Genomic DNA, 18,166 nt, shown 5'->3' on the forward strand with positions numbered 1-18,166 from the left:
TAATCCTTTGATCCGTCATTTTATCTCATCGGACTCTAAGTACTATGCAAGGATTTGCCTTTTGGTTTGCCTGAATTCCGTGCCGCCTCGGTGGTTACCGGGTCCTGTACAGAAACACCCAGGCGAGGCGAGTCTAAAGGGCGAGCGGGCGGGTCCTTCACTGGAAGGAAGACCCGGGACATCACCTTAGCCTTCTCCTGCCCTGAGGTGTTACTCTTCTGCTTGGAAACGTGGCACTACTTTCAGGGCTTGAGCCCAGAAGGTGAGCACAGTGCGAGTTAAATCATCCCCGTGTGACGGGGCCACCTCTCCCCCTTACATACAGCCCACTCCCTGGACGCTCTGTTTACGCTCCCTGGTGGACTTGGGTAAAACTTTTGACACGGTTTTCTAACACGCAGCAGATTCTCAATGGCCGTGGTTTTCTTCAGGTCAAGGGAGGAATCGAATACGGCTCAGGCTTTAATCTGTTAGTATCTTTCTAATTAAAGCACTCCAGGAGGAGGTGGGACGGCGAAGAGGTGGGGACTCTTTGTAACCTGTGCTGATTATCTGTGGGCATGAGCCCTCTCGGGAAATGGGTCCCCTACATTGTATACAGAACTGTAGGATCTGGATTTTTGCCCAAAATGCTCGCTTTTATATATTCTAAGATGGCTTGTCTTTTACTGACCTATTTAAAGATGTTGCCAGAATGGTCTCAATCTGGAAGATTGACAAAAGGTTCGGAACGAAACAGGAACCGTACTGAGTGCTTGGCTTGAGAACGTGCATTCGTACCGGCTCCTTTCACTTAAAAATTTTTGTATAATGTTAATGTTATTTTTGAGAGAGACAGAGGGTGAACAGAGGAGGGGCGGAGAGAGCGGGAGGCACAGAATCGGAAGCAGGCTCCAGGCTCCGAGCCGTCAGCCCAGAGCCCGACGCGGGGCTCGAACCCACGAACCGTGAGATCGTGACCTGAGCCGAAGTCGGACACTCAACCGACTGAGCCACCCAGGCGCCCCCACTTTCGCTTTTAGACGCACTGCTTGGAGCTCAATGCATTCGGACCACTGCCTCTCCATTTCCATTTCTAACCCGTTTCCTCAGTGGAGGGGGGTATTGGACACTTCAGCTGACGGGGTAAAAGCCACTGCCTGGGATTCCGTCTCTTTTCCCAGTCCAGCGCAGCTCTCCTTTAGACAACATGGCAGTGTTTCACATTAAAAACCACTTTTATTTCCCAAAGAAAAGTGACCATCTGTTGCAGATCTGGCCTATGTTAACATAGTTCACAAAGTGAAATCCCTCAAGTTCTACTTTTGTGTGGGAGGGGTAATCGAGCAGCACAGAGAGACCTTCAGGTGGCAGCCACAACCCGTGGCAACTATTCGGGACTCACGCCCTGGTATTGCTGTTTTACCAAATCAAATCTCTCATGGTCTCCCCAGTCGAGAATTCCACCGAAAAAATGGGATGTCTTTAAAATCCTTTTATTCCTCAGTTTGTTACACCGGCCCTTCCACTTGGACATCCGGGAAACTCTTCGCTGCTGTGTCAAATCTTTTGATTCCTCCGGAAACATCCCAAGATTTGTGACAGGGGACAGCCGGGTGCAGGCCTGCCGAAGATCTCTCATCACACCTGAATAAAATCCCAAATCTTTACGATGGCAAGGCGGGCAAGGACTCTCCCCAACGCCCCGAGCGAACTCCTCAGCCTCTAACTGGCGCCCAGGGTCTATCTGTGCATAGCCTGCTCTCGACCACCCCCTCCCAGCAGGCATACCGATCGGGCGTGACCGTCGTCTCCCCCGATTTCTTTCAAACCCATCGAATTGATTTACATCTCTTAGTTTATTCTATCCAGTATTTCTGCGTGTTCTAGCAGAAGAGGGTCTACCATTTTCTGAGACCACTTCAGAAGACTCTTTTACAACGCTCCCAGCCCGGGGGGGCCAAGTAGAAAGAAAGTGAAGGTCATGCTTCGTAAGCGGCAGAGCCAAGATTTAAGCCCAGTTCTGTCTGACACCAAAGCCCTGTTCTTTCCTTTTAATACTACACGGGCTCTCAAAATTGGAATGACTTGGCTAAATAAACGGTGCTTGCCAAAGGAGATTAAAGTGCTTTTTAAAACTGCCATTAGTAATGATTAAGAGTTCCAGCTTAACTATACTTTTACCAGTATTTGGTTATTAAAGGTGAAAGCATCAAATGCAGTTTTAATTAGTTTGTGTTTTTCATTACCAGCGAGGGTAAGCTGTACCCATTTTCATTTCTACTTCTCTTTTTACGCTTCCGTGCGTTGATTCTGCGTGAGGGAGGCCGCCTAGGGTACAGCACAGAGCAACAGATGAACGCGATCACAACCAGGGCCTACTTGGAAAATAAGGAACTCCTTATTACCCGAGATCAAGGAAGGAGAAAAGTAAATTTACTAAAATATTTCTTTATTTGAATAAGGTCAATGTCATTTCTCGAATTTCAGCTAGCATCAAATAACAATCAGAAAAAAAACACTTGACAAAATGTTATCCAATTGAAATTAACAGTGGATAGAAAACCCTTTTAAACTTTAAAAGAAATATATTAAACAGGCAAACATACAGGTCTAAAAAGTTGCAAGTGGTGATTTTACATTAGATCTTATAAATAAAAAAACCCCCCATATAGTCGTTTGTTCACTATCTCCCTGCAGTAAGCACATGAACAGGAAAAGATAATCACATCTTAATATTCACAACTGTTATTGAAATTCTTTACAAAGATTGTTATCTCTGCAATGCATCGGGTCAGGCAATCCCTTATTCAAGTAATTTCTGTTTTCCCCAAGTTATCAAAAAGTACAATTGTCTGAGATAAAATGCCACAAAAATTGCAATCAGGAAAGCAAAAGGCTTTAGCAGGCGGACTCTGAGATGGGAGTTCTCACGGCTTCACCATGATCTGGTGATTTTGTAAGTTTAAAAGCCATCAACCAAAGTGCCAAGAGCTACAGGCAACAACCTGGGTTTGGCGTGTGGCTATTAATAAACCAAGAGTTTTAGTAAAAAGAACATCACTTGTTAATTATAACAGAATCAGTGCACATTTGCTAATGTCATTGATGATGACAATGTTATATTATGCTCTCAGCTCAGCTTTAAACCAACAGAACCAAAGACTTCTTTTTTTGCATTCCTCATCCTAGTGGTTCTCAGACATTAGTGTGCTCAGAACCAGCTGAGGTGCTTGTGGAACACGACATCCTGAAGCCCCGCCCCTGAATTCTGATGCAGGTGCCCTAGAATGGAGCCCCGGGATCTGCATTCTGCACGAGCACACCATGACCCAGATGGTCCGCGGACCACACTCTGAGAGGCGCTGATGAATATACCTCCTTGAATACCTCCAAAACATCGTTTACTGTCTGAGGCTTCACAGGGAAATTTCAAGCTGAATAAGACATTCGAACAATCAGAACACAAGTACATACATTAAATAAAAGCACTAGCCATGGTGTAACTAGATCTCTTTTTAAAAGTGGCATCGGAAGCACGATGAGTTGCACTAAAAATTTAAAATCAATTTTGTTTTAATCCAAGGCACCTGTAAAATACTTGCTGGTGTGAGAGAAGTCAACAAATTCAATTATACAAAATAGTACAGAAATGAAAGGATCCTGGCAGTGACTGATTTTTCCACAGAGCGAATATTTTTCTTCAGAAAGGAAGCTACCTGAAGTCTGTGATTTGGAGGAAAAGAAACCGAATTTCAAATGATATGACGAAGAGTCCGTGCGAACTGCTTTACTAAGTGATTTTCAAGTACATGAAATTACTAAGTAAAGGAGAAAAAGGTGCACGCGCTCTCGTAGACGCGGCTGCCCCCCCCCACCCCCCGGGTCAGGAGCGGCCGCACGGCCCCTCCGCACGCGGTGGACGCGGGGCACACATGTCCGGTTTTCCTGCCGGATGTCCGGGCACATGTGACCACGGTTTTGTAACACCGGACAGTGTGCGTGCAGCCTTTCATCTCAAGAGGACCTCCCAACTGTCCCAGCCCGCAACCTCAACATGCTTCGGAAGGGTTTTGTCTTTTTGGTTTTCTACACATTAAAAGCAAATTCTGTGATGATGTCTCTGAAACGTGAATTTCAGAATGTTACTGCTACCAAGGACACACATCCGAGAAGCATGTTCTCTGTGAAAGTGACCCAAGCGGAGCGGGCAGTCACTAGAATATTCTCGTTCAGCGTTCCAGGATGAACACATTAATCTAGAAAGCAAGGCTAGGACTGTGTGCGTATACAGTAAGGAGTAGGGACTGCTGAAAGGCAGAGTTCCCCACAGCCTTCGTAGAGGCTTTAGGCAGTTAGCCCCATCTGTGGATGACATTTGAGAACAAATTCAGGAAGGTCTGGAAGAATGAAACCATACTGTTTTGTAACACAGTATTATTTTGGCTGCTGTGACAAAGGACAGATAACTACTGAAGAGTCTTTTGCAGCCAGTAAAAAATAGGTCTACATCAGCTGTGAAAACATGAGGTCTGCATTTTAAAATGTCCTTTACCGACCGTTTCTAGAATACCTAGAACAACTATGTACAAAGACTACAATAACCCCTTCCAGCCTGACATTTCAAGGTCAAGCTTCCTCACAAGTGCTTCACAATATCCTTAGTTCTGGCATTAAAAAAAAAAAAGAAATCGGAACTATCAATTCTATTTTTCAAATGCTGCCTTCAAAATCTTAACACTGCTTCTACTACAGACTCCTTGATTTAAATGACACCAGATGGCATGGAGTCACATTAACCAAAACGTAGTGCTAGGTTTTGTGAACTTGACCCTCAGGACATGCCATCAGAGCTGAATTTACACACTGTACAACATGGCAGAAATGAGTTCCTTAAATTACAAATAACCCGAAAATCATTTTCATTAATATTGAACGGACACTGTTGGAATGCAGGCGTTCGAGAACGTGAGCAGCCGTGAAATGAACGTTACCAGGCAGAAGACCTATAAAAACCATGATCACAGGAACGTTTTCACCTAAACGGTTTTTCAGGCAAAGAGCAGCTATTAACTTTCTTCCGAAATTCCCTTTAGAAGTGAAATGTATCATGGATAATCGGAGGGAAAAATACTTCAACACTCTGAAGCCTATTCTCTAGATCCTAAAGCTCTCAGACAAAATATTCTTTGATTTCAAAGGGAACTGCATTAAAGGCCTGCAGGACTGGGTCACAGAGTGGGAAACTCTGATCTCTAAGAAAAGACTCTGGTTACAAAATGGACATGATGGGGAGCTCTTAGACCACAGAGTTGGTGGGGGGGGGGGGGCAGGAGGGCAAGTGTATTTATGTTAAATAAAGAAACCTCCAACACTGGAGACGTAGGGGTAACTTTCACATCTGGAGGGTGCCCCCAGTTTCTATTATTTACCATCTTCTTTATCAATATTCTGTTCAGTGGCTGTATTCTACTGGCCAGAAATTCACTGAAATTTAAATAGATTTATGTACTATGCACAAATTTACATGTGGTTGTCTTTGTTTTAAGGTTTATTCTTACCGCAAATCAAGGTTTAAACAGTTATTTTATACAAAATTTAATAATTTAGACTATGAAGCAATTTAAATACTTAAATTCCCTCAAAAAGACAACATTTTGTACACACATACATGATGAACACATAGGAAAATGGTGGTCAAAAGAATTTTTTGGCAGCTGCTTCTTGCTGAGTCCTAAGGAAAAAGAGAAAGAAAAAAAACCTGAAAGTTCTATATGTTTTACTTTAGAAAGAACAGGACTGTTTAAAGTTGAAATACACATTGTCTTTTGGAGTAGAAGATGCACTAAGATAAACATACGAATATTCTATACGTGCACTCCCACGTGACTGAAATAGACTAGAAACAACATTTGCTTTGTGTAAACTGAATTCTATAAGTACTGAAATGTACTTATACATCACAGTACTGTGATGAGCACTGAGGACTTCCGAGCATTTAAAATTAAACAAGTACAGAAAAATGTTCAGTTACATGTTAGAGACTTACCTATACATGATATAACCCACGAATAACACCGTTTGTACCACTACAAATATAACAAAGTGCATCGTAGATAAACACGATGGAAATGGTGGTAGTTCTGGGCATTTTGGCCTTTCATTTGATGGCTGTAAGGCAAAGGACTTTGTGTTATGGTTAGTCAAATTGGTATTCTAGAAAAAGAAGTAAATGTGCAATCTTCACAAAATTCATGGTGGACTACATAAACTAAAGCATTTCATTTATTCATCCCATAAATATCTTCCACCCCCGTAACTTTTACCACCTTTTAAAGTTCATTTATTTATTTTTTTAGTAATCTCTACACCCAACGTGGGGCTCAAACTCATGACCCCAAGATCAAGAGTCTCGTGCTCTTCGGAGTGAGCCAGCCAGGCGCCCCTACCACCTGACTTTCTGAAAGAGTAGATGATACTGGAAGGCCTCCACCTTCGTGGTCCAGTCACTAACTCATTGCCATCTGGCCTGAATCGTCATCACAGTGACAATGAATATTTTGTGCTCTTGATGGTCACAAACCACGAATTCCCTGGACACATCCGGTTTATACTTGCTGTACTAGAGTAATTATCAACAGTATCCCCTTCTCAAAAGTGTTCTGGTTCAGGCAATTACATGGTTACATTCTTCGGCACCAACACTGCGGTTGGTCATGTGGTTGCCAACATTCTTCGGTACATATGTATCCACAGCATCAACCTGGTCATTGCAACACAGGCTGAAGTTGGGAGAAAATAACCTCAAACGGAGCTAAGGGAATAGGCGATAATGCTTTGGATGAGAGGTGATGGTCAGTAAGAAAACTATTAAGTCATATTTGAAAAATATGTATATGCAAGACATATATAAAAAAATAGTTAAGAAAGACAGTATCTAAAAATATAAAGGAGACAAGATTACATGTTAAAGACCTAAGTTCTTCCCTTCTACCACATACTAGCTAATGACCTCAGGAAAGTTATTTAACATATTAATTTTCTTTCCTAAACAACAATAGATATTTTTTAAAAATCTGGTATTAGGACTTCCAGGAAGGTAGACTACATAATATGGACCAACTCACAGAAGACAACTGGCAAACCTAGAAACAAATCCAATCTAAAACGAACACCTGTCTGGGGGCGCCTAGGTTGAGCGTCCAACTCTTGATTTCAGCTTAGGTCATGATCCCAGGATTGGGCGATTGAGCCCCGAGTCAGGCTCCATGTGGAGTATAGAGCCTGCCTGAGATTCTCTTTCTTTCCCTCTGCCCCTCTCTCCTGCTCATACGCGCGCACTCTCTCTTAAGTACAAAACAAAAGACACCTGTCTGCAGGCAAAGGCAGCAAACAAGATAGCAAGAAATTAAGGGATCAGCATTTTAGGGGGGAAAAAAAGGCCAAAGGAAGACAACTTTAAGTCCATGGATCAGGGCTCAGTGGCTCAGTCGGTTAAGCACTGGACTTTGGCTCAGGTCACGATCTCTTGGTTTGTTGAGTTCAAACCCCACATCAGGGTCTGTGCTGACAGCTCAGAGCCTGGAGCCTGGCCTCAGATTCCGTGTCTCCCTCTCTCTGCCCCTCCCCTGATTATGCTCTTTCTCTCTCTCTCTCTCTCAAAAATAGACATTAAAAAATTTTTTTAAATAAAAGAAAAAACCATGGGTCAGAGAAGAAATTAAAATGGAAGTTAAAAAAACGTTTATCGAAAGATTAATATAAATACTCCATATAAAAAATTATGGGATAGGAGGAACATTTTCTGCTTCCACCTCTGAAGGGCTGACTAGGAACAGCTCTGTCACCTTGACAACAAGACAAAATATACGAAACACCTGTTTACAAACACCGGCCACAGGCAGTGGCCCGGAGGTAGATTCTGCATACAGGGAGGGCCCCCAGAGAGAAGCGAGTGGTCCTACTGAGCTAAGAAGTCAGATACTGTATTTTAGGGAGGCTAAGGCGGCTGTATGTGACAGAACATGAAAAAGGGTAACAGCAGAGACAGAAGTCTCTGAAGTTTGCAGAAGAGTCCTTCAAATCTTTGGCTGAATCTAATCTGTACACGCGTGGTGCAAAACTCCACATGGCTAGGGGAGAACTACTCCAAGCAAGAGGCCAGACAACTCCCAGAGCTCACGGGAAGGGCTGGGAACAGTCTGTTTTCCCACCAGCCAGCCAGAGACACCACTATAGTGGGGAGAAATGAACTCTTAGACTGGTGGTTCTCAACCAGGGGCAGTTCATTTGGCCAGAGGACAGCTGGCCACGTCTGAAGACATCTGGATTGTCACAACTGGGAAGTGCCACTGGCACCCAGTGGGTAGAGGCCAATAACACACAGAACGGTTTCCCACACAAAAAAAGTTTGTGGTGCAAAATATCAACGGTGCTGAGGAATCCTAACCAGACCCATCCTAAAAGGTATGCTTAAAAAACATACCTTGAAGAGATCAAACTAACACCCCAAACTTAACTGTAGACCACAACAAAGTCGAATACTATTTAAAGGAATACAACAAAATGCAACAACCAGTAACATAAAAGTATAAATGTTTAGCATCCAATGAAAAATTACCAGGTATGCAAAGAAGGAAACTTGACCCAGTCTTAGGAGAAGAATTAATCAGTAAAAATAGACCCAGAAATGACACAGATGATGGAATTACCCAAGAAAGACATTAAAACATACTGTAAACATGTCTGGGCTTACGAATGTAGAGAAAAATACAAACATGATGAGGAAATGGAAGATATAAAAAAGGGACCCAAATGGAATTTCCAGAGACTAACACACAAAAAGATACTTTGGAGGAGATTAGCAGGACATTAGACACTGCAGAAGAAAACATCAAGAAACCCGAAGACGTGGCAATAGAAGTGATCCACAACTAAAAAAAGTCTAACAGAGGTGCATTTGAGCAGCTCAGTTGGTTCAACATCTGACTCTCGATTTTGATTCCTGCGTCGGGCTCAGAGCTGACAGCAGGGAGCCTGCTTGGAATTCTCTCTCCCTCTCAAAGTAAACAAACACACATTAGAAGAAAAGAAAAGAAAAAGTCTAACAGGAAAAAAAAAAAAAACCCTGAAAGAAACCTGGCTAAAAATTTTCCAAATTAAAGACCGCTATAAATGCATAGAACCAAGATATTAAGCCCCAAGCAGAAGAAAAACAAAAGCAAAGCGTATCATAATGAAACTGTTGAAAATCAGTATTAGATTAAAATCTTAAAAGCAGAAAAAAACACATTGGGCACAGAAAAACAAAAGACTGACGGACTTCTCGTTAGAAATTATCGTATAAACTATGATACAATCGCACAATGGGGCTCACGTGGCTATAAAAGCAGTAAGGAAGCCGTGCACACTCCTGTGGCCGCGTGGAGAAGGGAAGAAAGCAGGGAGAAGACAGACGCACAGTATATGCTACCATCCGTTAAGAGTAGGGGAAGATTTGACAATGGTTTCTGCTTATATTAGGAAAAGAAACAATGGAGGGATAAACTACAGACCGCCCCCCGCCCCAATTCATTTCTCTCATTATAGAAGTAGCTTGAGCATCTTTTCATACATGTACAAGCTTTTACTTTTTTTTTTAATGATTAAAAAAAACTGTTTATTTAGTTTGAGACAGAGGGCGAGAGCATGAGCAGGGGAGGGGTAGAGAGAGGGAGAGAGAGAGGATCCCGAGTAGGTTCTGCACTGTCAGAGTGCAGAGCGCAGAGTCCGATGCGGGGCTCGAACTCACCAACTGTGAGACCACGACCGGAGCCAAAATCAGAACCAGATGCTTAAGTGACTGAGGCACCCAGGTGCCCCGGTACAAGCTTTTCCCATGAACACCACTCATTTCTCCAGCACATTTGTAATTGGGTTGTTTCACACTCAAGTTTTAGTGTCGGTCATTTTGAGGAGACTGGATCACAAGAGGAAGCGGCAAGTCCCACAAGCACTTGTGAATTTGACAAGGGGTTTGAAGGGCAGTAAGGAAGTTAAGGAAAAACTTCCAAGCAAAAGACTTAACAAGCACCACAGGCCCATTGTCCAGTGTCGTCTCTTATGCACATCCAACTTGGGTAACTGTTGCCTATTTTCATCGTTATGGCCACTCTCTAAAAACGTACCTGGGGCTTATACTTAAAAAACAGGCCTAAGAAAGTGAAGTACCCCTCCCCCCTCCTCGAAAAAAAACCAGAAGAACTTTTAAAAAGTGCACGAAGTAAGACAGGAAAAGCTGTTGGGAAAAAGAAGAGTCTCGCCTAAAGAAAGGCCACAGTCAGCCAGCGTCAGACGTGTGCTTCCCACAGCCCAGGCAGAGACACAGGGGCTACTCAGCAGCCGTGAGTCTTGCTGTGTCTCGGTGAAGGGTCAAGAGATACCACTTTTTTTAAGCTGTTTATCTGACACCACTGCTGAAAATAAGACCTTTTTTTTTAAAGGAAAATTTACGGAAAGAATCTAGGAAAATAAGTCAGAAACCGCGACAGCTCCAATGATAGGAATAACAAGTTTTTTAAAAAATTCTATTCAGTAGGGTATGGGAGCATGGAACATATAGACATTTGGATCGTATGGAATAATTTCACCTTAAATATTAAAAACGAACATCAGTACTCACTAAAAAGTTCAAATATTTTCAGCAGAATACGTGTTCTCCCTGGGGCTCCTGGGTGGCTCAGTCGGTAAAGCGTCCGACTTCAGCTCAGGTCATGATCTTGCAGTTTGTGGGTTCAAGCCCCACGTCGGGCTCAGAGCATGGAGTCTGTTTCAGATTCTGTGTCTCCCTCCCTCTCTCTCTGCCCCTCCCCTGCTTGTGCTCTCTCTCAAAAATAAACAAACTTTTTTTTAAAAAAAGACTTAATAAAAAGAAAAGAGAAGAGAAGAAAAGAAAAGAAAAGAAAAGAAAAAAGAATATGCGTTCTTCCCTTTCTAAGGAAGGCTGACAATTATAAAAGCAGAAGGAAAAGAGCTTACCATATTTCGCTGCACCAAGTGATCTATGTCCCTCTTTACTATGTGGAGGTGTTCTTTGATGTCATTGAAGTGCTGGGTCGACTCATAAACTCCCCCTGCAGATCCCGGATGCTGGAGGCCACTGACCAGTCTGACGGTGTCACTCATGGAATTCCTGAAACAGAAAATCCCCTTAAATAAGAGAAGTGCTAGAAAAATAATTTTTTCAGTCACATATTTCAAGTGGTTAGATGTATTTCTAAGCCCAATATGGTAGATTATTAAAAAAATCAGTATTTAGAAATACTGAATTGTCTTCAAGATTGGAAAATAATTTACAAAACTACAACTTAACATTGCATCTTTCTTTTACTACACAGATCATCTAAAAAACAGCCACATAGGGAATACCGCTAATTTGTGTTAAAACCAATATCGTAAATGGATACTGAATAACATAACAGCTGATACTTTTTTTTAAATATTATTTTGAGAGAGAATGCGTGAGCAGGGGGAGGGGCAGAGAGAGAGAGAGAGAGAGAGAGAGAGGGAGGGAGAGAGTCCCAAGCAGGCTCTGTCTGCACTGTCAGCGCAGAGCCCGACGCAGGGCTCGATCCCGTGAACCATGAGATCATGACCTGAGCCGAAACCAGAGAGTCATATGCTTAACTGACAGAGCCACCCAGGTGCCCCGATAATGGGTGATACTCTTAATGGAGTCAGATCTAAGTGTTTAATGTTGTGCAATAAAGGATTAACTCATCAGCTCTGGACTGCACAAACGCTGCATATTCCAAAGGTTTTGAGGACCCGCCTTTGAAATATCTTGCCTAATAAGGGCCTCCTTCTCTACCCGGAGCCTTGGGCCATGCCAGATGGTTTATGCTAACAATGTGATTTACGTTTTTGTTTGCATGCGGCCCATGTGGTATCAGTCTGACCTCTAGGGGGACTGGAAACTGAGCAGTTAAGGTCAGTTACCTGCGTGCTCCACGCCTATGTGACTGACCCCTAAACCCTGGACACTAAGGCTTGGGTGAGCTCCGTTGGTTGGCAAAGCTCTGTGCGTGTCACTCATCGCTGCTGGGAGGAATAAGCACTGTTCATGCAACTCTACTGGGGAGAACAACGGGGGAGGACAGCTTGTGCCTGGTTTCTCCTGGACTCCACACCAGGCATACGCCTTCCATCTTTGCTGGTTTTATTTTATATCCTTTCATTATAATAAATCACAACTGTGCGTACTTCCAGGAAATCACAGAACCTGGGGGTAGTCTCAGGGACCCTTTAGACAAACGTATTTCTACCTATTTTTCTACGCAGTTCCCTCATATAGCTCTTTATACAAACCTAGAACTTCAACTAGAACCCAACTAAAGAAGCACCTGTTTCAAATACGAAGGGAAAGCTGGCTGTTTGGCATACTGGTGTGTCAGTCTCTGATGTGGTGTCTTTCTGGAGAGTAATTTTGACCTTATAGAACATTTTACTTTATGCACGACTTCAAATACAATTTCCCTGTAAGACTGCTTCCACTATTAGATGTAAGACAAAGAGTTCTAACACTGAGTGTGACCTTTGGTTACGAGTTTGAACACGACAGTAAGAGACTACAAAGGTTTTTTTTGGTTTGTTTTAAGTAATGGCAGAAATGTAACAAAACTATTTACTAAGAAAAAAAGGAAGATTCGTGAATTTCAAGTTACCCAAAAACGTCGTTTTACTTAAAAAGCTCTATAAATGCAAGCAGTTTATGTTATTAACATTTGTATTATGATACATCTCCAAGTGTAGGGATTTTTTGGTGAGGTAGATAAAATACGAGTGGATGGGCAAACTGATGGAGATGCAGGGGGTCACCACGCTAATCTCTCTACTTGTGTGTATGTTTGAAAACGGCCATACTCTTTAAAAATCCTTACGGGTCTCCATAACCTCTTTGTGGCTCATCTTTCTAACTCTATTTCCTAATGCTCTATTTTATGTCTAGACTCCTGTTGTCCCTGAAGATATCTTTCACTTTAAGCCTCTGGTCCATATTGCTTTACCTGGTTCTGACCCTTCCCTCCAAGAGCAACATCCTAAAATGGAAAGCCTAGTTCAAATGGCTGCCTTCCTCTAGTCTCCTTCCCGTGAACCTTCAATGCCAAATGCAGCCATACCCTAAACACACACACACACACACACACACACACATTTTCTTCTCTGTAACTATAAATGGATTTTCTTCCTCATTGAGCACATGCTCCCCCAGAAAAGGGGGCATGTCTCTGATTTCCTGACAATGCCTTTGACAGTTATAGTTCAATTTGGATAAATGAATAAATAAGTTATCTAACTTATTTCCCTGGAGTAAAATGTAGTTTAAAAACTAAAAGCTTTTCCAGTTAAAAAATGGGCAGAAGGCACGAATAGACATTTTTCCAAAGAAGACATCGAGATGGCCAACAGACACATGAAAAGATGCTCAACATCGCTCAGCATCAGGGAAATGCAAATCAAAACCACAATGAGATATCACCTCACACCTGCCAGAAGGGCTAAAATTAACAACACGGGAAACAACAGATGTTGGTGAGGATGCAGAGAAAGGGGAACACTCTTACACTGTTGGTGGGAATGCAAACTGGTGCAGCCACTCTGGAAAAGAGTACGGAGGTTCCTCAGAAACTTAAAAACAGAACTACCCTACGACCCAGCAGTTGCACTAGGAGGTATTTGTAGTGCAAAACATACTGATTTGAAGGGATACACGTACCCCGAGTTTACAGCAGCATTACCAACAATAGCCAAGTTACGGAAACAGCCCAAATATCCACGGACTGACGAACGGATACAGATGATGTGGTGTACGTGTATATATATGTGTATACAAACATAGACACACACACTGGAATATCAGCTATAAAAAAGAATGAAATCTTGCCATCTGCAATGATGTGGATGAAGCTAGAGTATTATGCTAAGTGAAAGAAGTCAGAGAAAGACAAATACCATATAATTTCACTCATATGTGGAATTAAGAAACAAAACATAGATGGGAGGAAAAAAAAGAGAAGGAAGCAAAACATAAGAAACTGAACTATAGCGAACAAACTGAGGGTTACTGGAAGGGATGGGCTGGATGCATGATGGGTATTCAGGGGGGCACTCGTAATGAGCACTGGGTGTTGTACGTAAGGGATGAATCACTAAATTCTACTCCTGAAACCAACATTACACTATATGTTAACTAACTAGAATTTAAATAAAACTTTGGAGAAAGAAAAAAAATTTTAATAAAAAAACAGGGAAATACTTATACATGTAAGTAAAAGTTCAAAAAAAATAAAAAAATAAAAAACAAGAAATAAGTAAAAGCTCTGCCAGAAGAAAACAAAAAGAGGAACTCAAATGTCAGAATTACTTAGAAAGAACAGTCTACCAGGCTGAATGTTAAGTATACTCAATCTCCAAAAATCACATTTGAGTTATATGAACAAGACTTTAAAACTTGCTACAAAATATCTCAAGTGCTTTCTGAATAAATGGCACGTGTTGATTAAAATTTCTTAATGGCACACATGCTCGAGAAAACTCACAGGAGTCTAAGCTCTTCCATTAAAACTCAAATTAAGGATTATATTTTAATATGCCTAAATACTTAGCAAGAACAAAGTATCCCAAAATATAGAACTTCCTCACAAATCTGCATTTAAGAATATTGCTTCCCAGAAGCATGCAATTGCTTACACATAAATGTCTCTTTAATACACAAAGACTGAGTCACTTAATGTGTTCCCATTCAATCATTCATTCATTCGTTCGCCTGTTGACCGTGCCAACATAGATTTGGTACGTGTTATGAGCCAGGCAATTTTTAGGGACAGAAATGGAGAGAAAAGCGGAGTTCCCACCCTGCCGACACTGGTGGTCTGGCAGGAGAGCAACGTGACGGAGGCACGTCTAGAGCTCCACGAGGAAGGGGCGTTCATCTCAGCGGGGCCCTGAGAGTGGAGTGTTGAAGGATGAGGAGGGTTCCATGGAGGTGGGACTGGTGGAAGGAGGGGACAGGTCAAGTGAGAGAGAGAGAGAGAGAGGGCTGGAGAACCCTAGAGAAAAACACCCTTTGAGGGATGTAAGGAGGAGCCACAAGTGAAGAAGGCCGAACTGAAGCAGAGGGGCCAGAGAGCGAGTGCTGCACGGGGACGTCTTAAAATGTCCCCAGTGAAAGGGGTGGGAAAGCGCCGGCTGCCCCAGGAAGCCCTCCCCAGTGAAGACGGGACGGAAGGTGATCAGTAGGGGTACGATGGCAAATCACTGTGGTTTGGAAGTGAAGACAGGTAGTTTGGTCTACTCTTTTAGGAACTCAGATAAAAGGGAAGAAAAAAGAAAAGCAACAGTTAAAAAGGTCAATTAAATTAGTTTAAAATTAGTTTTAGATACCAGAAAAGCAAACCCTTTTACAAATGGAAGCCGCAGCACTGAAAGAAAGTTAAAGGTAGAAGACAGAGAATCACTGATGGAACAAGGGTCAGCAGTGGTAGAAAGAAGGGGATCCAGAGCTAAGGATGGGCCTGGTCTACCCTATGTGTCGAGGGGTGGAGCAGAGAAAAGGGACGTGGAGGGGGCGAAGGAGGGCCTGGGTTACAGGGCTTGAGGACAGGATGAGTATCCTGGGTGAGATAACGTGATGATCAGGAAGGAATAAAGGTTGTTAAGCACTTAAGTATCGCATTACAGGGCCAGGTTGAAGGTACAGAAACGGGTAACCAAGAGCAAGGTCCCAGAAGAATATGTGAAGATATTTATGCAAGGGGTGCGTGGGTGGCTCAGTCTGCTAAACATCTGACTCTTGATCTCCTCGGCTCAGGTCACCATCTCACAGTTCGCAAGTTCAAGCCCCACACGGGGCTCCGCGTTGACAGTACAGAGACCCTGCTTGGGATTCTTTCTCTCCATCCCTCTCTGCCCCTCCCCAGCTCGTGCTCTTTCTCAAAATAAAAAAAAAAAAAATTAAAAATGCCTAGCACAGTACCTAGAATGCAAAAGGCACTCAATAAATTAGGTAAAAGTAAACATGAAATGTTCAACACTCCCTACTCACCGAAAAGGGCATTTATACTTTGAATTCAATATTTAAAAAATATAACTAATTAACAGATGACACAAACCAACACACAAATGGTAGAGCTTGAAAAGCATTTGTAAAAAAAAAAAAAAAAAAAAAAAAAAAAAAAAAAAAGAAAAGCATTTGTAACTCTGTTCATTGAAAAGGCCTAGAAGTGGGGCACCTGGCTGGCTGAGTCAGTAAAGCATGTGACTCTTGACATCTGAGCTGGGAGTGTGAGCCCACATTTTTTAGTTTACCACTAAAAAAGATAGATCATAACATAACATAACATAACATAACATAACATGACACAACATATAAAATAAAATGGTCTAGAAGCAATGACAACCCAGTAGCAATAAGCACCAGACTGTCTATACAATATACTCCATTTCCTAGTAAAAGAAAAGGGATCCAGGGGCTCCTGGGTGGTTCAATCAGTTAAATATCCGACTCTTGATTTTAGCTCAGGTCATGACCTCACAGTTTGTGAGTTCAAGCCCGGCGGAGCCTGCTTGGGATTCTCTCTCTCGCTCTCTCTCTCTCTCTGCCCCTCCCCTGCTCACGTGAACCCTCTCTTTCTCTAAATAAACAAACTTAAAAAGAAGACAAGGGATCCAAAGAAAAATGCCTTTTGCCACGTGTGGGATAGAAATGTATAAAAGAAACATGGAAAAGTCTTTCTTTCTTTTTTTTTTTTTTAAGTAGGCTCCATGCCCAATGAGGGGCTTGAACCCATGATCCTGAGATCATGAGTCTCAAGCTCTACTGACGGAGCCAGCCGGGTGCCCTGAAACCTGGAAAGTCTTACACCTTAAAGAAAAGAAGCTATCAAACACTACTAAGTTCTGGGGTTATTTCAAAATGACACAGGAGCTAACGGGCTGCTAGTGACCAAAGACGAGCCTCTCTGAATATCACTTGTAAAGACTAAGAATCATAAGGGCAAAATATGTTAAAATCCATGGGTTGAAAAGAAAGAAAACCACCCCTCACTACCTCATCATTTAACCTTGCACGGTGCCAGGACACCAACTCATGATTTTGAAAAATGGTAAGGAAAAAAGAGTCAAGTGTTTATTCTGCCTTTCTTGGACTGTTTCAGAATAACAAACAAGTGATGGGAGAAATTCTTTTTAACCGGACAGGGAACCTGAGAAGAGAGTGCCACCTTTCAACGACCTCTAAGGAAATGAGGGATTTAGGCTCCAGCCATCACTGTCACTAAAATTTGGAGAAACTGATGAGGGTAATTCATAATGAATAGCTCAGGCTGACACCAACCAGTTATTAATAACTGTTGAACCTGGGGGCATGGGGATATGAGGGAAGGCTTTCATGCTCAACTTCTCTGTATGTGTGAAAATTTCTAAAGTGAAAATAACAATTGGCAAGGCTTTCCGGTATGCTAGAAAATAGCACTTCAAAGTAAGGGGATAAGGAAACTAGTTCTGACTGTTGTGACCTTCTATCATTCAGAGCTTTTTTTCCTTTTTCTGTAAATTGAAGGGGACTGTACCTCATGCTTCTGCTCAAAAAATTCTATGATTCTCTCTAAGGATATGACAATCCATAAAGACACAAATCACCCTTTCCATAAAAGGCAAGTATTTCCTGTCTCTTTACAGTTTTTTTCTGAAGCTTAATCCAGAAGGAAAAAACTCTAGAGGACAAATTTAGAAACTCGAGTTCAGATTTTACACTCACTTATGGTAGGCATGACATTTGTTCTCAATCGGCAAGTGGGAATTTACAAGGATTGCTAACTACCCTAAATAAGTCCTTCATGGATAATACAGTCAGATGGCTAGGATGACCACTAATTGAATCTTAAGATGTTTTAGTACTACTCTTAAGTGAAACAAGCAAAGCACAAAAGGGTATCTAGAATATGCCACCATTCACATACGAAAGAAGGGGATCTAAGGAAATACACATGTGCAGAAGAAACACAGGATGAACAAACTAGAAGTTAATGGGACAGGTGACCAACAGGGGGTGGGTGGGAAAAGGCTAGAAAGAAGGGGAGAAGTGGGGATGGGTGCTAGTGGTGAAGAGGGAGCTATACTTCAGTGAACACATACATTTCAACTCTTAGAA

At 42.2% G+C, this 18,166-nt stretch overlaps 1 protein-coding gene across 2 annotated transcripts in view; it reads right to left on the bottom strand.

Annotated features, from left to right (window-relative positions):
* Nucleotides 1-2,436: 2,436 nt before the first annotated feature.
* The window catches only part of LMAN1 (lectin, mannose binding 1), a 34,085-nt gene continuing 18,355 nt past the window's right edge, over nucleotides 2,437-18,166 (bottom strand). For both annotated transcript variants that reach the window (XM_042910551.1, XM_042910550.1), the window contains exons 11-13: nucleotides 10,996-11,149; nucleotides 6,029-6,150; nucleotides 2,437-5,713 (exon numbers count right to left, since the gene is read on the bottom strand). In XM_042910551.1, the coding sequence (XP_042766485.1) occupies nucleotides 5,677-5,713; nucleotides 6,029-6,150; nucleotides 10,996-11,149 (313 nt within the window). In that variant the 3' untranslated portion in view covers nucleotides 2,437-5,676. The remainder of the gene's footprint in view (nucleotides 5,714-6,028; nucleotides 6,151-10,995; nucleotides 11,150-18,166) is intronic.

Source organism: Panthera leo, chromosome D3, assembly GCF_018350215.1.
Source record: "Panthera leo isolate Ple1 chromosome D3, P.leo_Ple1_pat1.1, whole genome shotgun sequence".
In the NCBI taxonomy this organism is placed as follows: Eukaryota; Metazoa; Chordata; class Mammalia; order Carnivora; family Felidae; genus Panthera; species Panthera leo.